We start from the raw sequence: 24,800 nt of genomic DNA, 5'->3' as shown, positions 1-24,800 counted from the left end.
ATATTCTTGCTCTTCGGCTCCTCACCGAATGCAGACGAGAGTTTCGGCAGGGGCTGCTTGCAGCCTTTATCTGATCTCTGCAAAGTGTTCGACTCAGTGAACCGGGATGGCCTCTGGCAGATTCTTGGTCTTCGTGGGGTGCCACCAAAACTGATCAATCTGATACCTGAATGATACTCCTGTACTGAGAGTGCTGTGAGTTGTGGTGATTCCATCTCTGAATTATTTTCAGTTGTTACTGGAGATTGCCAGGGGTATGTGTTGGCCCGCACATTTTTCAGCGCTTCTATGAACTGGATCATGTGGAGAATGTCGGAGAGATCAAGCTGCGTTGAATCGTTTGTGAATGTCAAGATCTTTGACCTTGTTTTTGCAGATGATGCAGTCATCTTTGCGGAGACTGAAGATATCCTTTTGGGGCCTTCAAGATGCTAAATGAAGAGTCAGAGCCTCTGGGATTATGGGTTTTCTGGGTCAAAACTAAGATCCAGGCTTTCAATGACATCTTGGATGCTGCTGTCTTGTCTGTACCTGTTTGTTGCAAGGATGTTGAGGTCACAGAGGAATTCACTTACCTTGTCCTTGGTGTTCATCTTCAAGTCCTTGGTGCTTCCAGTCTTCAGGTCTTGCTCTACGGATGTGAGACTTGGACTCTGACAAGGGATCTGAGAAGGCGACTTAATTCCTTTGCTTCCAGGTCTCTTTGGAGAATCCTTGGCTATCGCTGTTCGGACGTTGTGTCCAACGAGCAGTTCCTGAGAGAGACTCAAATGAGATTTGTTACCTGCGTAGTCCGTGAGCATTAGCTGCGGCTGTATGAACATGTGGCACGTTTCCTTGGCGCTGATCCTGCTCACCAGAGTCTCTCAGTGAGGCAGCCTCATGAGTGGAGGAGGCCAATGGGCTGACTTCGTGCCTCATGGTTGCAGCAGCTTGATCAGTATCTCAAGGAGATGGGGATGGGCCAGGCATATGCCTGGGGGATGGCCAGACGGAGGCCCCTGGAGTACCGGTGAAAGTAGATGTAGCGATGCACCACTCTGGTGCATGCTCCCATACCTGACCCGATCTGACCTAACAGTGAGGTGTTTTTCATAATGTGCCAGTATGGTGTTTTTCAGAACATGGCGATTATGCGGCTCTTAAAGGGAAAGCAATTTCCGACTTTTTTGAGACTTCTTTTTTCTCGGAATGATAAAGTACGATGTCAAAATGCATGATTATTCATTGATTTATTTTCATACATAAATACATGCAAAATGTTGAAATTTCCTCAAAATGCACAATTTCCTTTTTTGTTTATTAATCACAAAAATGTACCATTCAAAATGGTCTTTGGTCATTGTTGTCATGATGTCACAATGAACAGAGCTGCACAGAATCACCATTGTAATAGTAAATACCCAGGGCAGGTTTGACGGGCCCTGTGAAGTTGGCCCAGAAGGTATGCAGCAGTTGAGAGTCTGCATAACATGCCAGTTCACCCGCCTCATGGTCTAAGCACAACCCAAGGCGTGTAGGAACATCTTGCACATTCAACTCAATCATGCCTCCATCATGCCAAGCCGTGTAATCATTATTACTTATCCATATACACCATGATTCAGGGTTTCCTCCGAGTTGGCACTCCCTTCCTCGTCCTTTCCGTGCCATAAAGTCATACGCGATGCCGATTCTACACCGACGGGCCTGACTAACATCTAGTTCCCAGTAGTGACGACCAGAGGAGAAACTCTCATTGGTCAGGACTTGTGCATAGCAGTCAAACCTTTGTGGGTGTTCTGAGTATGACTGTTCAGAATCTGTGCGTGTTGCCATCTTGAGGTCTGAAGAGATCTCAATCCCTGGGTATGCAGAGTTGGGGTCCAGAGACAGGGTTTGTCCGTCTGCAGATACAGTAATGCAATACCAAAACCATTGTTGGAGGCATATTAGAGGAGGTGTTTAAAGGATGATAGGTGTCACACAACAGGGAAGAATGAGGGACCAGGATTTGACCTGGAGGGTCATTATAACTTTTCCATATACATCGAAGCCAAGAAAGGTGAGACTAGGAGGGTCAAATCCCGAGTTAATATTGTGACCGAATAAATTTTCACTGCAGTGGATTCTTCGTAGATGACATATGAAGGGAGGTCAAAAGGTGTTTCCCCAATTTTGAGCTGTTTTCCCCCCAAACGCATTTTCTGTCATTTTGAGCCAATGTCAAGCATTTATTTTCCCCAACAATGGGTGAGTTTTCTGATATCACTGGGGGGAAACAGCCATGTTCATGGCTCTGAAGTTTTTTTTTTTAAATGAGGAAAAATATTTGGATTCCTCCTCATAACTACAAGGTATCTCGACGTAACTGTTTTGTAGGCTGCAGACCTCTCGGCCTGCTTTTTTGTTCTCATCTTTTTCTTTTTTTTGTATATATTGTCGAGGCTCATATGAGAGCTAACACACAACGCACAACAAGGGGGGCAGGAGAAAAGAGGGGTGGGAGAGGGAAGGAAAAAGCAGTGGGGAACAGACTACAGAGACATTAGGAGGTCTGTGGAAGGGAGAGGGATGGGGTGGTGAACATGCGGTTTTCGAGATGGACACCACAGGGACTTTGAGGACCTAACACGACAGGGAACTTTCGGGAAGGAAAACAGGGAATTTGAAGGAGGTTGGTTTGGGGTGGATTAACTGGGGTAGAAAAGATCGTGTTTTTGGATGGGGGAAGACAAGAGGTGGTGGTGAACAGCTGTTTTGAATACCTGAAGGAAGAGTGGGATTGAAGAGAGCGAGGGGATTTATTGTAAAGGTGGGGAAAAAGAGGATTGAAAGAGCGAAGGTGAGCAGTGATTTGTGATTTTGGTAGTTTTATCAGAAGGGGGTTGCTGGTGGACCTTGAGTGCCCTGCGGAAATATAGGGGGGAAGGGATATCACAGACAGAGTGTGGGGGGGGGAGGCGAGAACAGAGAGTTGACAGTGGAAGACAGAAAGACCATCAACCTGCCTGCGGTGATAGAGTGAGAGGCCCAAAGACTCAGCCTCACCGTGGGAGATACCAATAATGCTAAATGCCTTGGGTTCCACAGCGTGAAGCCAAGAAAGGTGAGAGGCAGGAGCACCAGCTCAGAGGGGAGAGCAGTACTCCATCAGGCTGTGGACGAAAACTTTGTATGTGGTCAAGAGCTCAGGTGGGCCGAGGAGGGACTTTGCACAATGGAGGATTCCCAGTCGGTGACTGGCTTTGTTGGAAATGTTGAAAAATCCCAGTCATGGAAAATCAGCTCAGGTTGGAAATGTGGCTTTCCCAGAAAAGATCATGGCAGATAGTGAGACCCAGAAGCTGGAATGAAAGGACTTCTTCCAGAGGATTATTGAGAAAGTCGATGGGGTACGGGGTGGGGTTTCCAAATGGTCCTTTTGGATTGACAAAGTGAGAGTGTGGGATTTGTCACGATTGAAAGACATGTTCCACGTGTTGGACCAGTTTGTGATTTTATCCAGATCTGCAGTAAGCGAAGAAGCTGCTGCTTGCCGTTCTGAGGGATGACATATGGTATGGCAGAGGGTGGAGTCATCAGCAAAGAGATAAAGAGGATTTTCCAGAGAGATCATTGATGGAAACTAGAAAAAGAACAGGGCCCAGAACACTGCCTTGAGGAACTCCAGCCTGGACAGGAAGAGGGGATGAGAGAACTCCATTTAGGGCCACACGTTGGCTGCGACAGGAAAGAATGTCTTTTAGCCATGAGTGAAGATGGCCGTGGATACCATAGGAAGAGAGTTTGGTGCCAGAGGGTGCCAGACCATGTCAAAAGCATGTGATATGTCTCGGGAGATGGCTCTGATTTGTGATTTCATTTCTGACATTGAGGACCTCCATCCATTGTTGGGAGAGCAGAAGCAGCATATCCAGGGTAGAGTGACCTGGTTTGAAACCAAATTGATGATCGGAAATCAAGTCATTGGAGAAGAGGAAGGATTTGATGTCTGAAGCGATGATGGATTCCATAACCTTGCTGATGATTGGGAGAAGGCTGATTGGTCTGTAGTTGCAGGGATCTGTTTTTGCACCTTTTTTATGCAGTGCGGTCACTGATGATTCTTGGGTCCAAGGTTGAAATCTCATGAATTGTGTTTATTTGTTCATTGATTTTGGAGGGGATAATGTCAACTCTACCAAAAGGTTTAACTGAAAATTCCAGCAAAGTCTGGTGTTATCTTTGTTTCTGTATTTGTACAAGATTGCTGCAAATAGTTTTCATGAGCAATATTCTCGGTGGCTTCCCTGCCCTTCATTACCAAAGTCTGCAAGTCAATATAAAATTATAGAGGGGTGCAGAAGATGTCAGAAAGAAAAGACAAAGGGATAATGAACGAGGAAGAGTCACAAGGGATATCTGAAGTGTGCATTGGTGTATAAATGAGCATGGGTAGACAGGTGGTGAGGCGGATCTTTATTTAATAATGTTTGGACTGATTCAGCCATGGTAAAGTCCACAAAGTGTCACTCTGGTACTTTTGTTTGTTATATGCAAGTTGGAGTTTCCACATTTATATATGTCTGCATTAATCGTAATGGCATTAGTTGGTGGATGTTAACAATCCCACAGTGACCTTCACGAAGAGTCGGTGAGCTATCGCTGGCACCATGAACAAATTACAAACTCCATTTCTAACTTACAGGAGGCATTGTGTCAGTGGCGCAGCAGCGCCCGCAGCAAATGATGGAGACCCCCGAGCCGTGTACTGTACACGACAGAAGAAGAAAATTGTGAGGGCATTTTGAAGTTTTGGCTGAGGTTATGTATTTGTTGTTGAAGTGGAATTTCAAATGACTTGTTCAAAGCAAACCTTTCATCAAAAAAAATAGTTGAAACTGGCCATTTGATGGATTTTAATCAACTCGTTGGGCATATGAAAACATAACAAAACAACTTGACAGAGCGTACATCTCCGCCAGGCTGAACAGTTTATGTTTTGTCTGCCACTGATAGGTCGGATCTGAATCCGGACCTTCACCAAAATCTCATCGGTTGTTCTTGTCACCTGACGAACTCATTCACAAACTTTTGTCATAATCCATACAAAACCTTTTGAGATATCATGCTGTATTGTATATATGTATTGTTTTGGCCCCATATCTCAATGGTGAAGAATTAGTTTAAAAAAATTTTAAATCACGTATGTAGATCCAGAATAAGATCTTCACCAGAATCTAATGATTTCATTCTTGTCACACACCCAACCTCTCCCCCCAAAATATGTATTTGCTTTGTTCTCCGAAACTACACACACAATTTCAATGAAACTTGACGACAACCTTCATTACCCACGATGTACCAAAGTTTGTTTGCGCTATTTTTAAAAAAATTGGGGTCAAAAGGGATGTACGGGGGGGGGGGGGGGAAGGGAGGTTGCCCTCCAAAATATGTATTTGTGTTTTTCTCTGAAACCACACACACAATTTCGATGAAACTTGACCACAACCTTCATCACCTGTGATGTACCAAAGTTTGTTCACACGATTTAAAAATAGGTACTACGTACTTGCTATAACATTTGTTCATTGGTACATTTTGCTGATTCTGTCCCACGTTGACTTCCTCCTCAGTATCGTTATTCTACAAGGTGAGCGCCTAAGGGTATTGCCCCCATTTTTAGCCTATCTGGAATTCAAATTCCAGATAAGGTGTTGTCATCATGCACAGTCCGTCCGTCCGTCTCCTATTTCGACTTCTCCGGCCAAACCACTGGGCTGATCCGGCTGAAATTCGGCAGCGACGTTCTACTCCTGACTGCGAATGGGGAAGGCAAAGCTCGTTCCAGTCACATGACCTTAAATAAGTCAATATGGCCGACTTAGTAAATTTCTTCAAAAATCTTCTTCAGACCAAATTTGGGTTCCATCATTAGGCTTGGGTAGGGGTGTTAAATTGTGTTGGTCATTCCAATGATGTTACCGAAAGTGTGTCGAAATGGTCGGCGCATAAATTCCTTCAAAAATCTTCTTCTCCAGACCCACCAGTCGGAATGCTACCAAATTTGGGTTTCAACATTAGGTCAGGGTCCAGATATACTACAGGTCCAGTGGTCCTATTTTTATTTGTTTCTCATTTGCCATGACCCCAAGACTGCAACAAAAAAGGAAGACAGACAGACAGACAGACAGACAGACAGACAGACAGACAGACAGACAGACAGACAGACAGACAGACAGACAAAACTACCACCCTCCCCCATTCTTCATATTTCACTTACAAAGCCTTTTCAAGCTGCTCAGGTCCAGGTCAGTAACTCCAAGCTGCTTCATCGATCCTCCGTTAGAAATTTGCAAAACTGCATAAACACACAGAACATCGGTAACTTCATTGCATTTCGATAAGTGATTGTGTTGCATCATGTAAAATGTGTTTCTACGATTAAGCAATGGCATGTGATCAATTGTCTTTTTCTCCTCTTGTATACTAGTAGCATCATTGATGAGGAGTGCAGCTGTGCCACGGATGCAGTGCCCCATGATGGTGAGGATTGGAATTTGTTCAAGGTGCTAGTGATGACTTGTCTACTCTTTGTCAACAGACATCATGACATCTCGAGCTTCACCAAGCTTGTTCTGCTCTTCCAGAAGCCTCAATACTTGTTTCAGGGCAGTGTCCTGTCTGTAAGGTGACTCCTCATCCTTCCCCTCCTCCTCACTATTCCCATTCCCCTTTTCATTCCCACCCTCTATTCTTGTTCCGTCTACCTGTCTCCCACCTCCCTCCAACACACACCTACCATCCCACACAAATGAGTGAGCACTACTTCGTCTCAAGAGCTCTGGAAGGAGGACTGAACACAGGTGAGATGGATTAGTTGTATCTAACTGTGTAACCATGTGACATCCTACTTTCGTTTCATGTGCACTATCTTTATCAGGTCCTTTTAAACTTGCTTGCGTGTCCTTTTGTCACATTAACTTTTCTTTATTTTATCAATTATTTTGAAGCTCGATGTTCGGGTCACTCACGCTGGATTTCCTTCAGGAAGTTTTTATTGATCTCAATGAGTGAATCCAACTTCTTTTCTTCCATCGAAAAGTCCAGCACAGTGGTTTGTGTAATGTTTGTGACCGGAAAATGTGACACTGACTGCAACCTGAGAACGTAAAAGTGGTCTGGTTATGGACTAAGCTACGGAGGACATTGGAAGAACATTGATTCAGAGAGAGCAGAAAGGCAGGAAGGTGAGAGTGAGAGAGAATATTCTTTAGATTGAAAGAACATGTCAATACTCAACACTTAAATTGGCTGGGATTCAGTAAATATCCAAATGTAACAGAATGTCCATCAAAATACAATGCAGGAGGCCAGACTAAAATGTAAATGGATAAAATAGCTTGACCTTGAGAAAGTTTTCCTTCGTTCAAGGTTGAGCGATAGCCTCCTGTAACTCAACCCTGAAGGAAGGAATTGTTACGCACCTCCTGGTAGAAGGAGTTTGCAATGCCTCAAGAAAGGAGATCTTCTCTTGGCGAGCTTGGTTGTCCAAAAGGAGCAGCTGTGCTCTTTAATCTCCTAATTAATGTAATTCAAACCCTAATTTCACCACACAAGCAATTGAGTGACATTGTCTTGATTAAAAATTAATAATTTATCGACACACAAAAAGGGAATGAAAATTAGAGAGTTCGCACAACACCTTACCCCATGCAGTCTTGATTAAAAATTAAAAATTTATCCACACACAAAAACAACAACGAACTCTAGAGAAGTCATAGAACACCTCACCCCACGCAGTCTTGAGAAAAGGGACATTGGAAGGGTATTTTCAACTCTTGCTTTGAGTTGCCGAGCACAATCGATATTTCCAAGCATGAACTGCCATTTTGTCCGAATGTCGCTGTCCCCCTGCTTTCAAAGCTCGTGGCACATTTGATCGGTCGAGACGGCGTAAATTTTTGCCAAAGTACTGTTAAACTGAGTGTTTTTGGAAGAGCCACTAAGGCGATTTGTGTTCTACAGTGTTCAAATATATCATTCAATTTAAATAAAATGAATTTTTTTTAAAGGTTGTATTAAACAAACAAAACACATTGAATCAGAAGTTTACCGCCGATGATGCACCCTGTTTTACACCACCTGATTTAACACATTAAATTCGTTATTCTTGCTTGTTGTTTGTGGCCTTTACAACGTCCCGAAACAGAGTAAGTTTCCTGTTTGGAATGATTTTAAGTTTTGTTTGACTGCCAGACAGGCAAACACACTGGAGAGATTGCTTTACTCCGCTTGTGTGCACGTGCACTCAGGACGAGATGCCATACAATTTGGCAACTTCAGAGCAAAGTACTGCTAAACTGCAGATTCGTGTTCCAATTCATGTTCTGATTCATGTTCAACAGTGTTGAAAACATGAAATTAAATTGAAATTAAGTCGTTCCATGATCATAGAAAGACAGACAGACAGACGAATGGACGGAGTGAATCAATTGCTAAACCCTGTTTTGCGCCACGTGTGCGGGGTAACATGAGAACACAGAAATAAACCAGAAGGGCACTCGGTAGAGCGCATACCTCCGCCACGCAATGCCTGATCCATGAGAACATATCGGGCTATTACATTTTTTTAAAAATCATGCCGTACAGTACTACTGTATATCGTTTTTGGCCCAATCTCTCAATGGTGAAGAATCACTTTAAAAATTAAATAATTGTTGTATCCATGTCCGGATTCGGATCTTTACCAAGATCAAATAATTTTGCCCTTGTCACACACCCAACCTGTCCGCCAAGTTTCGTCCGAATCTGTCCATAATGTTTTGAGATATTGTGCTATATATCGTTTTTGGCCCAATCACTCAATCGTGAGAATCAGTTTGAAAATTCCAATAACAGGAATGAGATCTGGATCTTCACCAAAATCGAATCGATTCATCCTTGTCACACAGCCAACCTCTCGACGAAGTTTCATCCAAATCTGTCCACAACTTTTTGAAATATCCAGCTCACAGATAAACACCAACAAACAGGTAGAAAAACAAACAGACAGAGGTGAAAACATAACCTATGTCCACCTTCAGAGACTACTGCGGGTTTTTTGACTCCCCTCCCCCCCCCCCCAAAAGGTATTTTCTCTGTTCACTGAAACTATACACATGATTTTGATCAAACTTGACAGCAACCTTCACCTCCTGTAATGTAACAAAATGTATCAACCGTATCAAAATCTGCACTCATTAAGGGGGTTTATGGGGGAGGGAGTGGGGTAGACCCCCCCCCCCCACCAATTAGGTATTTGCTCTCTTCTTTGAAACTTTTCACACCATTTTGATGAAACTTGACCACAACCTTCATCACCTGTATTGTACCAATGAGCGCTTCATCATGAGCGCAGATATTGATACGGTCAATGCACTTTGATACATTACGGGTGATGAAGGTTGAGGTCAAGTTTCATCAGAATTGCATGTGTAGCTTCTAAGAAGTTTGTAGTCATGTGTGTAATTTCGGAGAAAAGAGCAAATACCTATTTTGGGGGGGATCAACCCCCCTTTTCTCACCTGTGATGTACCAAAGTGTATTGACCGCATCGTAGACCCCCTTAATGAGCGCAGATTTTGATGCGGTCGATACATACACTTTGATACATTATGGGTGATGAAGGTTGTGGTCAAGTTTAATTGAAATTGTGTGTGTAGTTTCGGAGAAGAGAGCAAATACCGATATGTGGGGGGGGGGGGGGAGAGGGGTATGGGGGGTCAAAAATCCCCCTGTGGACTTCCCTAATGAGCACAAATTTTGTTGCAGTCAATACACCTTCCTTAGGCATTAGATACAGTATGATGTGTTCAGCAGCTTGTGGCCAAGTTTCATCGAAATCATGTGTTTGGTTCAAGCGATTATGACTGAAGTGGTTATGGACTGGCTGACTCACAGACTCACTCACTCACTCACTCACTCACCTATGAACACTGCTTGATTGCATAAGCTCACCTGACTGAAGTCCAGGTGAGCTAAAAATGACCATTTTCTTAACAACATGTAATCATCAGAACCGGGTTGGGGTGTTGTCATATGAGTTTTTGCTGCTGAAGTTGGAAAGCAGTACAGTGAGTTATCTTATATCATGAAAAACACACGAGTGTTGGCAGTAAGGTTAAGATGTGCGATATACCTTTCATCCATATTTCACCTTACCTGTGCTGAAAATCCTCATAGTGCTGCAAATGCAGGAAAAGAAACAGAGAAGGGAAGGACGAACAATTATAAAACTTATAAAACTTGTAAAAATAATTATAAAATATTGTGCTGGCATTTTTGTGATGAGCCACAGTGCTTCAGGCATCATGTAAGAAATTTAACACCACCTGTTCAATTATATTAATACACTTTAACTCTAGTTCTGGCGTGCTCTGGCTGCCTTGCTAGCCGCTGGCTCCCGCTGCAAAGCAAACTCTGAATGAGTTTGTACTGCTATCCGACTGACTCCCAGCCTGATGGATCCTACTCCCACAGCATCCCATCTCACTTAACTTTGTTCTTCGTATATGTGGATGGTGATTGGCTGTGATGCCTTGGAGGAGTGATAGAATTGTAATTACGCCGCGCACGTGAAGCGAAAAACCGGGGTTAAGCAATTGGTTCATGTCCGTCTGTCCATCTGATCAGTTTATGATTGCGGAGCAACTTATTGAAATCAAACGTTCTATTATGAACACGGATCAGAACATGAATAGGAAGACAAGTTTGCTGTTTTACCATACTTCGGCTCTGAATTTGTCCCGATCACACATGCGCAGAGTGGTGTGGGATCATATTTTTACTCTCTCTCTCCCTCTCTCTCTGCCTGGCAGTCAAACAAAATTGAAAATCATTCCAAACAGGAAACTCTCTGTTTTTAAAGACGTTATAATGGACACAAACAACAGGCATGAAAAACGAATGTGATGCGTTAGATCGGGTGATGTAATAGACACTTGGTAAAATGGTTGTAAAACCCAGAATATATTTATTTATATGCCTTTAAGCCTCTTCAAACCTTTATTTAAATTTGATTATATACTTGAACACTGAAGAACACAAATCGCCTTCTTAATACTTCCACGAAGCATGTTGGATATCGATATGTAGCATGAGAGGGCGTCGCTTGTGAGAGGGTCTAGTATTTGGCTGAAGAAGAGGCCAACAATATGGCTCTGCATGATGTTGATTGAAGCTGAATTTGATAGTGATCAATAAAGCCTCAATCTCCTAAAATGCGACTCAACGTCGTCTTATTACAGTGTATAAGGGTGATGTATAAGACTGCCTCATTCGCGCTAAACTGACGGATTTTTCTTGTTCAACGATGTTTAAAATCATTATTTTATTAAAATTGAAGTATATACTTGAACACTCGTGAGCGGGGTATCATGCTCTCTGAACTCTATTAGTTGTTTAAGGTTTAATGGCTGTAGCATCTGCTCTGAGTTTGGGAGGTTGGTGGTTTGAACCCTGACTGTGTTGTACCCATCAGTGTCTCCCTTTTCTTTCTACTCCTCCAAAACTCCCCTATCCTAATTTTTTTTTTAACCCCATCCTACTTACCTTTTGTTATTTACATCGGCAGTCGTAATCTCCATGTACTGCAGAGACAAATAGTTATATTTTAATCCCCCTACCCCCTTCAGCTAACAGCCTGAGGGTAAGCCCTTCAAGAATATTTTAAAATCTGCACCACAAAATACCGATTATCAATTTATTTTCCAATTCATCCTCCAGTTTTTGTCTGACCGACAATGTTGGCATGAATACCCAGGGAACCCAGAAGGAGTGTCCTAAGTTGGTCTGAGTCATGACGTCACAATCCTCACATGGAATCCACCGAGGGAGGGGTGGGGAGGGGAGGGGTTGTTTAAATGATGTCACAAATTGTCACAGAAAGTCGTGGGGGTGTAAAGTGCAGCTGGAGAAACAACATCATCACCTCAGATCATCCTCCATCCCCACCCATCATCTTTTCTATCCCCATTAACCCTTGATTTCTCTCCCCATAGCACATTGATACGTTGCCTTTCCTCTTCTCTCTCTCTCTCTCTCTCTCTCTCTCTCTCTCTCTCTCTCTCTCTCTCTCTCTCTCTCTCTCTCTCTCTCTCTCTCTCTCTCTCTCTCTCTCTCTCTCTCTCTCTCTCTCTCTCTCTCTCTCTCTCTCTCTCTCTCTCTCTCTCTCTCTCTCTCTCTCTCTCTCTCTCTCTCTCTCTCTCTCTCTCTCTCTCTCTCTCTCTCTCTCTCTCTCTCTCTCTCTCTCTCTCTCTCTCTCTCTCTCTCTCTCTCTCTCTCTCTCTCTCTCTCTCTCTCTCTCTCTCTCTCTCTCTCTCTCCAATTTCTTAATTCCATTGTGTCCACATGTAGTCCCAATGTCCTACTGTCAATGCATTGCCCTCTACTCTCCGTCACCTCATTCTTTCATGAGCCTTGACTTTGTGTACAAATAATTAATTGCTTTCACTCTCATATAAATCCTCCAAAGTACATTTTTTTCCCAGTTGCCAGTGATGTTTGTACAGGCATCAGCGCGCGCACACACACACACACACACACTCACACACACACACACTCACACACACACACACACACACACACACACACACACACACACACACACACACACACACACACACACACACACACACACACACACGATGATTGAGCAGATGTTCCAAGTTACCTGGCCCACCAATTACACCATTGTTTGAGCATCCTCAGAGCCTTGAACAATCCAAATAGGAGGTAAATCAATATGTCTCTTTATACTGAGACATATTAAGGCATGATTATCACCAAGTTCCCATTTCATATTGTTCCTTTTTGTTTCAGGACTGTTCTATTATGCTCCACAAATTCCAAGAATCAATAACTGTTGTGATATTTGGATAAAATCAAGGGGGGGGGGGGGAAAATGTTATTGCAGGTATAAGAAGTGCTATTCATATAAACACGACCCACCCAACCTCCAATTTCTCTTAAAACAACTTGCACACACTACTCTAAAGCCCCCAGCCCCCTCATCTATAGGTAATTAATATATTTGTCCTTATAACATTTCACCGTCAACTGAATCTTCTTCCATCCACTGATCCATCAAGTTCGCAGCGAGTTAATGTTGATGCTATTCCATATTATGATTTGTAATTTTTATCATTCTTGCTAATCCTTTGTTCCTACCGCACCACCATCAGTATGATCCAGTCACACCAAGTGGTACTATGACTTGTATGTACATCAATATCTGTATTTAACAAAATGGTTGTAAAGGTGCAAATTAATACTGAGACATCACAGCCCAATTTTTGAACCACAGCTGTTTTTTCTGAGCTTTGTGTTTTTTTTAATGGGTGGTTCGCCCATCACAAGGCCATGAAAGCCACTCAAAGGTGGGAGCTACAAAAAAAATTGTGGGAAGAGGAATTACTGAGAAAGGAGATACCTATTATTCACATCTATCTTAAACTGGGAAAGGTTGTATGGTGCTTGGAAACAGGATGCAGGAAGGGAATTCCAGAGTTTGGTCGTGCGTGGGAAAAAAAAACTGGAGGAATATCGTACCGTGTTGATCTTAGAAACACAGACAGTGTGGGGATGTGCAGAGGTTGTAAAATGTGTATAACGCTTGAAAGTATGTAAAGGAGAGACAAGTAGTGAAAGGCCCTTTGAGCATCTTCCATTATAGTACCTCTAGAAGAGATACAGAGAGGCCACAAAGCATCGAACTGAGAGAGGTTCCAGAGATTATGCCAGATCATGGCCTACCAGATTAACAACTCGTCTTTGAATCCTGTCAAGAAGGGACAGAAGATAAGTTGGAGTACCCACCCAGATGTGACTGCAGTATTCCATGACTGGATGTATGGTAGGCTTGTACAGGTGGAACGAGACCTCATGAGCGAAGTAACGGTGAGCCCGATACGAGCAGCCAAGTCACTGTGAGGCTCTTTTGGCAATGCCAGAAATATATTTATCCCAACCAAGGCAAGAAGTGATGTACAGTACAAGAAGACAGATGCCATCGAGTTCTTGTAATGGTGTTTGGTCCATTAACAGGTTATGAAAAAAGGGGGATCTTGACCTGTTCACAGATAGCAGGTGGGTCTTCTTTTGATTTATGCCGATGAACCAGTCTTTTCCCCAGTTACTCACATTCTCAAGGTCCTGTTTTAGATTGACACTGGCTTGCAGGTGGAGTGATGCAGACAATGAGCCAGGATAAGTAGTGCAAAGGGTTGAGTCATCAGCATAAATGGCTAGCTGAGATTAAATGTTGTTGGGCAGTTCATTTACGTAAAGGAGAGACAAAGGAGGCCCCAACACAGAGCCCTGGGGAACACCTGCATCAATATCATGGGCTGCAGTCGATTGACCGTTATGCCACACAAAAATTTGGTGATCTGTAAGAAATTATTGCAAGCAAAGACCCAAAGATACCATACGACTTCAGCTTGTGAATATAAAAATTTTGTAATTCTAAAAACTAAAGTACTGTATAACTTTAAAAATTGAAGTACAACTTGAAGCAGTTTCTCTGTGTGATCAAGCCAACCTTTAAAAAGGTAACTGCCTCCAAATCTTGCAAAGCCGCCTGCAAGGCGGATTCTGCTTCCCGGAGGACATTCATCTCCTTCTGCAGCTTGTGAACCTGCTGATTAAGGTGATAAAGCTCCATTCCTTCCTTGTCACTGACTCGCTTCTTCATCAGGTCCACAGTTTCATCGACGACTCGATACAGCTCCCTTCTCTTACGCTCCAGCATATTGTTGGTCTCCCCACCAGTGCGCTGGGAAGGATCATCATTTTACATGAATCTGGATTCATAAACAAACTTATCAGCCAAAGTGTATTACATCGTACTAAATATGAGGCAAAACGATGGGGTGGGTTAAGGAAGGTGGTTTTTATAAGGAGGCGATACCAAAGAAATAGCATCATGTTAAGATCTAGAATCTGTCAAAGCATATCAAAGATAGATTGTGATGGTTTTTCATCTTGGTATAAGAATTGTAGTTTGTTTCCATTTTATGAGAAAATAATTATTTTTGTGAAAGTGGTGTTGGACAGGGATCCAATTGAAAATTCGATCCCCCAGGCAAAAATAACATTCCTTTCCTGGAGTAATTCTCTGCAGATTACTGTAGTATATGAGAGTACGACTCTCATATACTACAGTTCTAACTGTAGCATTTGTGCCTGGGATATCAGCCCGCTGGTTGCATCATAACCGAGGTGCAGCTGCGCTGCGGAAACAGTACCTGTGCACATTAAGATTGCAATTTGGCATCGTTACCAGCACACAATGCTCTGCTATTTTCAAAAAGCACTGTGGGATATTTCACATGCACCAGCAAAATCAGACAGGACAGCCAGCTTAATGTCCCCTTTGTCGGGTGGTGTACTCACTGTTGCACGACCCTACCAGTAAAGCACCAGGACAACAGTTTATAGTTGTGTTGTGAATGACATTTGATTCTCAAACCAACTATAAACTGTTGCTGTTGGTCTGGTGTTCCAGACGAGAGACAGCTCAAAGGTGAGGGTGCTACATCGATGCCATCCTATTGCCCAAAATAAAATTGAATGAATGTGAATGCCAGGGCCGAAAGGAGTAATAGTACAATATGAAACAAATTAAAAGAAAACAGTGAAAAAACCTTGAAAGAACTCAAAGGGATTGGAAATTGTCAATTGGTATTGCTGTTGCAAATAATTAATTTTAATTTTTTACTTTGAACATTGCAGAAATCGACGAAGCACCAAACAAGGTACACATTTTTTATTTGCAAGGACGAGGCTCATGGAAGAACAAGGTTAAGATTAAAGAGTGCAGTGGGACAACGGTTGAGCACAATGAGATAGGGAATGAATGAACAAAAAAAAAATAGTTGGGAGGGGGAAACATAGTAACTTGCAAGCAAGTGAGTTTGATTAGGTCGGGTTAATATGGATAGCAAAGGAGGGTGCGAGTAGAGATAGTGGATGACATGAGATGGTAGTGCACAATGTACGGGAGTCCGAGAGCGATGAGTGGGATTGAACAGCCTGAGCAAAGCAGTTGCACAAACAGGAGAAAAGAGGAACAATGTCGTGGAGGTGTTCAGTGAGCCTGAATGTTGGCAGTTTAACCAGGAGGGGGTTTCCTCGAGGAGCATGTGCATCCTGAAGTTGTTGGTGATGGTCAAAGAGAGCTCGACTGGAGTTGAGGCTGTAAAAAACAGACCTGTCTGAGATGTGAAAGCAACATCTCTTCTGCTTCAGTCTCATTGCAGGAGATGCCAAGAATGCTAAAAGCTTTAGATTCTACAGATTTCAGGAGAGACAGAAGTGGCGATAGAGTGTCAGCCCATGTATGGAGAGGAATAGACAAAGGTTTTTTTCAGCTATCAGTAATTCCGTTTTTTCAAGGAAAGAGTTGGAATGACAGAGGATGCCACCATGTCTGTGGCTGGCTTTGAATGCCAGCTTTGTGATGTGGTCAGTGTGGGAGAGGTCATGGCTGATGGTGAGGTCTCAAGGTTCAGAAACAAATTCTTTCAGTGACTGACTGTGGAAATAGATAGGTTGGGTTCAATGGATGATCCTTCCAGTGTGACAGTGGGAAAGTGTGAGATTTTCTCGGATTGAAAGACAAGCATCCAATTAATTTCAGATCAGCAGAGAGATGCAGCTGCTGTCTGTCTAGCAGTTAGGATGGGGATAAAATATTGTTACATTTGTGGGGGGGGGGTTAGAAATTCCCGTAGAGTACATAGATATATATGGAGTAGCATGGTCCATGTACCAGTAGTTAGCCCATCTTGATGTAATAAGCAGGGACACGTCAGGTTAAGGATCGTCTTGTTTGAATGTGCATCATACAGGGGGTGGTGCGTTGTAATAATTAATTAGGGATGATGGGAAAGGAGTTGTATGTAAAACCCTTTCTGTAAACCTTGACGGGGGGGGGGGGGTGCCAGGTGACTTTGCAAGAGGAAGAGAGGAGTGGAGCTTAGATAGCCTCCAGAGTGAGGGGAGGAGTGCTTTGTTGCCTCCCAAGGGGCAGAGCTCGGATCACCTAGAGGGGGCGGAGCATTTCCCGGGGAGAGGGGGAAGGAGCTGACAAGGGCGGGTCGGGATGGTGCGAGTTCTGAGGGAAAAGAGTTTCATTGAATCTGAGGAGAAAAGGCTGCTGAAGAGAACGATGGCTGAGAGAGCGAACTCGAGGGAGGAAAAGAGTGCGGAGGAGAGCTCTAAGAGGATCACCCTGTTGCCTGTCTTCACCCTGTCCTGTGCTTGTTTATCTGTCTGCTGCCTGCCCATCATGCTGCCATCACCTCCTCATCACCTGCTCGTGGCTGCTTCGCGACCATCTCCCTCTCTCCCACTCCCCGCTACCACCAGAGCTGAGCCCCCAGGTTTTGTCCCCTTCCCATCTGTGATTGCGTCCAGAGTGAGGCACCTTCATTTATTTATATTCATTTTTACCTCCCTGAATATCATTAATTATTTATCAATTGCATTCCCTTCCTTCCCTCCCAACCTGCCGTCGTATTCCTTTCGTCGGGTGAATCTTCCCGTTATTTGGTTCGGGAATAAACCCGTTTGTTTTACAAGAGCTAAGGTTCTCGCGTCTCTCCTCACGACCCGCACGCGCGTTGCCCACCATAATTCGGCATGTCTCCACAGGAGCTAAAACCATTCGGTACATCACGGGATTTTAACCTCCTGCCGCGACAAGTTCAACATGAGTTGAGCCGTTGACACTACATTTGTTGATCAGGAGTGGGATTTCTTGAACTCACTTGATGCTACATTTGTTTATCAGGAGTGGGATTTATAACCTGAGGACTTCCAAACTTATAGTTAATTGGTGTCGGGGAGAGCATAGCCATAGGGGAACGCACTGAGAATTTTAAAATGTAATTTTTTTTTGAATTTCCTTGGGGCACGCGGGGAAAAGACCACTGCACAAAATTGCGGACGTGCAAGATATTACGGTACTCGGAAGCAGCGAGGAAGGAAGTGAACCTGCATTGGGGACTACTTAGGAGGTTAGGATAGGAATCTCCCCCATTCTTGAGCAATCGAGCCAGGCAGAGGGTGTGATGTCCATCCAGGTGATGTGTGAGATATTAATGAAGAAATGAATAAAAATAATAAATGAATGAGGAATGAAAAACAATTGGAAGACAGACTGGAAGAGTTGGAGGATAGGTTCAGGGGGTTGGAAGGAAAAATAGCAGGGGAGTTTGAATTGAAATGGAAGGAGTTAAATATGACACAATGTGGGGTCTCCTGTGAAAAGAAGACAGGGTTTTCTATAGAATCAAAGTTGGTTTATGTAGATGAGGAACCAGACTAGGTTACAGACACTGTTTTGGAGCACTGGGCCCACTGGGAGAGGAGACGAACACAGGCCTCACTGGGAGAGGAGAGGAGAGGGTTCTGTTGATATCATATTGACGGCATGAGTGGAGGAAATCAGAATTTCAAGAATAAAGGTGGCCATGTCTGCCACAGGCAGTAAGCTTGGCAGCAGAGCAGAATCCCAAATTGTGTCAAATGCTGAGATCTATTCAGAGATGGTCATGACCTCTTGTTTGAAATTAAAGGCCTCCAACCATTGCTGAGATGGGCAGCACCATGTCCACATTTGAGTGACCGGGTTGAATTTCAAACTGATCTGTTCAGAGATCAAGCTGTTTGAAAAGAGAAAAGATTTGATGAAATTATGGATTCCATTACTTTGCTTAAAACTAGAAGTAAGCTCCTTAGTCAGTTCTTGAGAGGATATATTTTTGCATATGCTTGGTGTTGGCTTAATGGTTCGGGTGGTAGGCTTGGGATCCTAGGATACTGAGTTCAAATCCCTCTTGGCTGTTGAATTAATACCAGGTGGGTATTAATTCTCTGCCTGTCATCCTTCCGATGCCGGCAAAATGAGTACCAGCTTGCTGGTATCCTGTGTCGGAGTGGAGACCCGTCCAGGATCGTACCCAAGAGCCAAAGAGACTGCTTAGGCAGCACCAATGCTCTGCACAGAGGATGGTCCCCATGGAAGGGTAGGCTTTAGGATCCTTGGGTCCTGAGTTCAAATCCTGCTTGGCTGTTGAATTAATTTCATGTGGGTTGGCAGTACTCTTTATAACCAACATAAACTCAGCCTGTCATTCTTCCAAGGTTGGCAAAATGAGTACCAGCTTGCTAGGATAATTGAGCCATTTGAGTATCCTGTGGCAGAGTGATGACCCGTCCAGGATTTTGCCCAATAGCCCAGGAGACTGCTTTGGCAGCAGCAATGCTCTGTACAGAGTATGGTCCCAATGGATGGATTGTTGAGGATGGGAATGATGTTTGCTGACTTCAAGGCAGATAGTAGGTGGCTAAAGTATAAGGACAGACTGAATATTGTAGAGAGAGGAGCAGCAAGAGCAGTAGAGGAGGATTTGAGAACATGGGCACTCATACCATCTGGACCTGTCACTGAAGCACGGTCGAGGCTTGGCAGAACTTTCTCCATATTCTCGGTTCGGTTAAGAAAGACAAAGTCCAGTAGACCATGGATGGGTATGAGGGGGTGAGATGTCGACCAAATGGGGTTGGTTGAGTTCACAAGATATGGAGGTAAAGACCAGGTTGAGATCATTTGACACTTGATTGATTGATTTTTCTTTCACTTTCCTTTTCTGATTAGAAAACCAAACTCTAAAGGGTTTGGAGATTCATTCAAGAGGAGTCAAAGAAACAGGCAAAGAGATGACAGCAGATAAAATAGGTTATAAAGAGTACTTAAGATTATGCATGGGTTGGTACAGAGTAACAGTTTAGTAATATAATAAAATGCAGTTCGATTTGCGAGACAATATTGGTGACTATTAGTTTGATGGACAAGAGACTCGATTGAGATCAGATGGCCACAGGTAGGTTCCACAAGCTTGTGTGTCACAACATTGGTGTCACCCCTTCACCCAATCTGCATTTCCTTCTCTAATTAAAATTAGTAATTGACCTGATGCTCAGCCTACCCGTGTGTCTTCAACCTCGCGCTGCACCTGCAAGAGGCGAGACCCAAAGCACTGCATCAACTCCTCCAGATGTGGAGCTTCTGCAGCCAACCTCTCCTAAATCAAAAGTTTCATGACAGAAGCATTGTGCAGCAAATTGGTGGAATTAAAACATACATCCAACATAACAACACGTGAAATACATTCGCATAATGCAGCACAATGCTGTAGAGTTTTCGAGTCAGAAATTGCATCACAATTATAACTGCATTTTCGAACAATCAAAAGTTTTTGTTTTTTTTCATTAAGAAGTTGAAAAAAAACAATCACTATTATTATTTTATTTTTCTACTTTTATTGCTCCTTCCATGCCACAAACATATTGCTAGATTTATGGCACATCTGCATTGCAATAACAATGCAACAGCATGCAGTCGGTGCATACATTAAAAAAACACTAGATGACCCGTGAACCCGTTGGGTTCCCATTGTGACAGCAATTGATGAAAAAAAAATTTTTCAAGAAAAAGTAGCATCCGTTGAAGACAAAGTCTTCGATATCCCCCGCCATAGTAAATGAGGATTAACAAACTTATATTCCCTAAGCGTGTGCAATATGTATGTGAAGTTTCCCCTTGATCTGACCAGTCGTTCAGGAGATGTTTGAAGGTTTTAAGGTAAATTCAATATGGCCACCAAACCATGTGACCAATCAATTAGAAATTAACAAACTTCTGAAAGGATGTCTTGGGGAAAGTGTATGTGAAATTTTGCCTCAATCTGTCCAGCCGTTCTGGAGAAGAAGGTTTTTAAAATTTATTAATTTTCAATCCAAGATGGCTGACGAACCATGTGACCTATGACATCATAAATTTACATTCTGCCTCCAATCCTCCAGTGGAATACGTGTGTGAAGTTTCGTGTTAATCGGATGAGGTGTGTTTTTCTCTCCAAGATGGCCACCAAACCATGTGACTTGTGACATCATAATTTTTACTATGTATGCAGACGTGATGGAAGATGATAGTTGCAAATTTTCGCTTCGTTAGGTTATGTGATTCCAGAGAAAACATTATTTAATATTTTTCTTGAATCCAACATGGCTGCCAAACCATGTGACCTATCAATTAGAAAATATCAAAAGGCAGCAGTTCACCACTTGCTTGATATGTGTACCAAATTTCGTAAATATATCTTGAGGGGATTTGTAGTTAAGCTCCGGAAACGAAATGTGACAGACGGACGGACGGACGGAACCCATTGTTATATCCCCCGCCAACTTCGTTGGTTGGCGGGGGATTAAAAAAAAGATAGCTCCAGCGAACTAGACTGCTGAGGTTGTTTGCATTGATCAAATTCTCCCAAAGAGTACTTGACTGAATCGGGAATTGATTTTTTTCATTATTTTTTCGTTGCCTGATTTGAACGAAATTTGAAACTGCACACCGCAGGAGAATGGTGAGTAAGGTGGCCCAAAAAATTTTGTGCTATCGTGTGCCGTTTTGGCTGTATTTTGAGAACAGTGGGGCATTTCTTTCGGAGGAATTCCCTCCTCCCCATGAATGCCAACCAATGGCGATTGTGCATGCTCTTATCCTTTTAAATGCTGAATGTCAAGCAAATATAAATAGCACATACCATTTTTTAAAGTCTTTGGTATGACTCAGCCAGGATTTGAATCACCGACCTCCTAGACTCAGAGCAGACAGTCGAACCATTACACCACTGAGTCTGGTAAATGTGGTGTCCCTGCACCAATAAAAGAGATTATAAAGTGTTCTGCACAAGATGAAGGCAATAGAGGGGCATGATTCCATCCAGTTATCGTTTATGCCTGCATATGGGACGAGGATTCAACTGTAAATTTGGCCCGCTGGTTGCATCATGATACAATTTATACCGACGCATGGCTGTGCAAGCTGATACATTGTGCCTGTACTTTAGTATGGGAATTGGAAGTCTGGTCAGGGTCCTGACGCGTGATGCCCTGCTGTTATGAAAGACACCTTGGCATCCAAAACGTCCACCAGCTAATGCTAGGCTTGCAGACTAGCTTATTGTCTCTTCAAGGGATGGTACACACGTTGATGCAACACCCTACCTGCAAAGCTTCAGTATGTCAAAAGGGATGTATGAATGTGTCTGCTTGTGTACCTTTCGCACACCCTTCATAATTTCTACAGATATCACGGGCAAGGGATCAAGTCATGCTTCAGGTAATTCATTATCTATCGATGACTGATATTTAAAGCTTCACTGACTGGTGAAGGTCTTACTTTTCTGTTGATAACAATAAACTTGAACATGATACGTGATATCCGACGGGTCATTTGGGAGTGTGGGGGGGGGGGGGGATGTGGAAGGCTTACTTTGGAAAAATCAATTGGTTTGATGCTGCAAAACAAACAAACAAACAAACAAAAATGGAGTAAACACCCGAGGGTGGTGTTGAAAAATAAAAATTTTACGTTTCCTGCGCTATATTGTATCTCGTTCACATAACTATTGTTCAATGTACCAGGGAACAGTGTACTTTGCTTATTGAACAAATAAATACTGTTTGTGTCACTGAATGGAGAGAACTTTCCCTTTTCATTCATCTTCTCCTTCAACGGGGTTGGCCGGGGGGAATCTTGGCCCAAATCTTTTACGAATGCCGGCAGACAGGATGCCTGTTTAACATCCATCCGAGGGATGGCACACACATTGATGAATCACCCTGCCTGTGAAACACCAGGATGATGGTTTATAGCTTGGTCAGGATTCCTATTTCATTCATCATCTTTGGGGAAGCGACTCCTTTGTAGCAGACCAGCCATTTTGTTTTTGTCCTCAAATGATTACCTTGAGCTCAGTGTAAGCGATTGCTGCTGGAATAATCTTGTGGTCCTGGTGATCTCCAACCATACACATCAGGCAAATCAAGCTGTTGTCATTCTTGCAGTAAAGTTGAATAAACTGCCCATGCTCGCTGCATCTCAACTCCTCCACCTTCACACCCGGCTCGACCAGCCGGTGCCATTTCTGTTGGTGCGGCTTCACGTGCTTCTCACAGCATAGGATCTCACATGGTACGCAGAGCTTGACGGCCTGTGCCTGACACAACTCACAACGGATTTCGGAGTCTCCCGACACCTTTCTCCCTTCACCCATCAAATCGAGCTGCATTTGTCCTCTTCTCGCTCCCTGGGCCTCAATTTCGAGTTCACCCTCTCCCCGGCCGAGCTTGACTTGTGCCACCACGCTGGCGAGGCTCACGCTCCTTTTGAATTGCAGGGTTTGGGGGAAAACCGCATGACATGTGGGACAAGTGCAAATGGTCTTGCCTTCCCATCTCTCCCGGTATTCCTCCACACAAATGAGACAAAAAGAATGGCCACAGCCCAATGTTATGGGTTCTTGAAATATCTTCTTACACAAGGCGCAAGTGAGTTCATCTTCACAAACTTGCGATTGAGAAGTGGCCATTTCCTTTGTAGCGAATCCAAAGTTGGAGGTAAGATTTGCATGAAGAAAGAAAGCTGTAATGGCAAAGGACAAAGATGGAAGCAATTCTTATTCTTCATCATCATCATCATCATCATCATCATCATCATCATCATCATCATCATCATCATCATCATCATCATCATCATCATCATCATCATCATCATCATCATCATCATCATCATCATCCATACCCAATACAGTGTTGGTGCTGCCGAAGCAGTTAGTCGGCTACAATTCTAGTTGGGTCACCACACTTACTGAGGAAGTCAGGGTAGGAATTTGGAATTTGCATGTCCAGGCTGCTAGCAATAGCTTGCCTGCTTTTTGTGAAGGACACCGTTTAAACTTTATCGTCCATCAACGAGTGCAGGCAGATGGGAAGCCAAGTTTAACGTCCATCTGAAGGACAGGACAGCACACACATTGATGAATCACCCTGCCTGTGAAACACCAGCATGACAGTTTATAGGCGGGTCGGGATTCAAACCCAGGGTTGACCTCTTGGAGTGGAATATGCGTAACTCGGCCATCCTGCCAGCCATTCACACCCCCCCCCTCCCCAAGTTGGACAAGTTGAAACTTTTGGGCAAGTTTAAACAGCATCATGACGCAAACTTTCAGTGGAGTCCTTATTCATCTCATTCGCACTCAAGAACCTCGACCGACCAGCCTTCCACGACATGGTGAGGGATGCTTGTGAACACCTATTAATACCTGGTTTAGTTCATTTTGCTGAGAAATTAACCTTTCCTGCAAATAGGAGTGTGGGAAACAAAATAAAGTTTAGAGGAGGAGAGAGGGAGAAGAGGAGGAGAGGTGCGATTTTGCTAATTTTAGTCACAATGCAACAACATTTTACAATTGAGACAAATAGCGTTTATTTATTTCTTTACTTGGTTACTAAGTAACTTTGACAGTTGTTCTGCACTGTTAAATCACAAAAACCAAACCGCATGCCATGACGTGGAGGAAGGTATACTGTACTCATTAATTTTTAAGGATAACTTTTCAAGCGGCTTTCAATCCCTAACCCTATATGTATATATATATATATATATATATATATATATATATATATATATATATATATATATATATATATATATATGCATAATGAGTAAGAGGAGGCTGAACGGTATTTAAATGAAATATATATTTTATTTATGTCCATCGAACCTCCTGTTCCATTTCATACCTGATCACCTGTTGAAGCCTTCACGCAGAGAGCACGCGATGAACGATCCCCTTGTTGGACAAGCAGTGGGCGTGGCAGGTTCTGATCAAGCATGTGCTGTGTGGTCAACACTGAGAGCTCGTGACCACCGGCCCTGCCAG

The 24,800-nt window shown here is 43.3% G+C and overlaps 1 protein-coding gene across 2 annotated transcripts; it reads right to left on the bottom strand.

Annotated features, from left to right (window-relative positions):
- Positions 1-1,215: 1,215 nt before the first annotated feature.
- On the bottom strand, positions 1,216-24,800 carry LOC147032683 (tripartite motif-containing protein 14-like). Of its 2 annotated transcripts, XM_085870495.1 has the most exons (8): positions 24,661-24,800; positions 22,821-23,497; positions 19,998-20,093; positions 14,543-14,776; positions 10,165-10,187; positions 6,996-7,123; positions 6,245-6,322; positions 1,216-1,886 (listed from the first exon to the last, which is right to left on the bottom strand). In XM_085870495.1, exons 2-8 carry the CDS (start codon positions 23,442-23,444, stop codon positions 1,357-1,359), a joined length of 1,713 nt encoding a protein of 570 aa, XP_085726621.1. In that variant the 5' UTR covers positions 23,445-23,497; positions 24,661-24,800; the 3' UTR covers positions 1,216-1,356. The 2 variants fall into 2 exon arrangements, with proteins under 2 accessions (XP_085726621.1, XP_085726622.1); XM_085870496.1 differs by lacking the exon at positions 14,543-14,776.

This window comes from Eptatretus burgeri, chromosome 2 (assembly GCF_056783735.1).
Source record: "Eptatretus burgeri isolate ZD-2024b chromosome 2, Ebu_testis_v1, whole genome shotgun sequence".
Taxonomy (NCBI): Eukaryota; Metazoa; Chordata; class Myxini; order Myxiniformes; family Myxinidae; genus Eptatretus; species Eptatretus burgeri.
The sequence above is the reverse complement of the archived record's forward strand: the minus strand, read 5'-3'. Positions and strand labels throughout refer to the sequence as shown.

Excerpts from the sequence above, each read along its gene's own strand:
- LOC147032683 (XM_085870495.1), bottom strand. The coding sequence starts at position 23,444 with ATGGCCACTTCTCAATCGCAAGTTTGTGAAGATGAACTCACTTGCGCC. Across the intron at positions 20,094-22,820 it reads TCGCTTACACTGAGCTCAAG|GAGAGGTTGGCTGCAGAAGC; the intron begins GTAATCATTTGA and ends CTTTTGATTTAG. Across the intron at positions 1,887-6,244 it reads GAGCAGCTTGAAAAGGCTTT|ACGGACAAACCCTGTCTCTG; the intron begins GTAAGTGAAATA and ends CTGTATCTGCAG.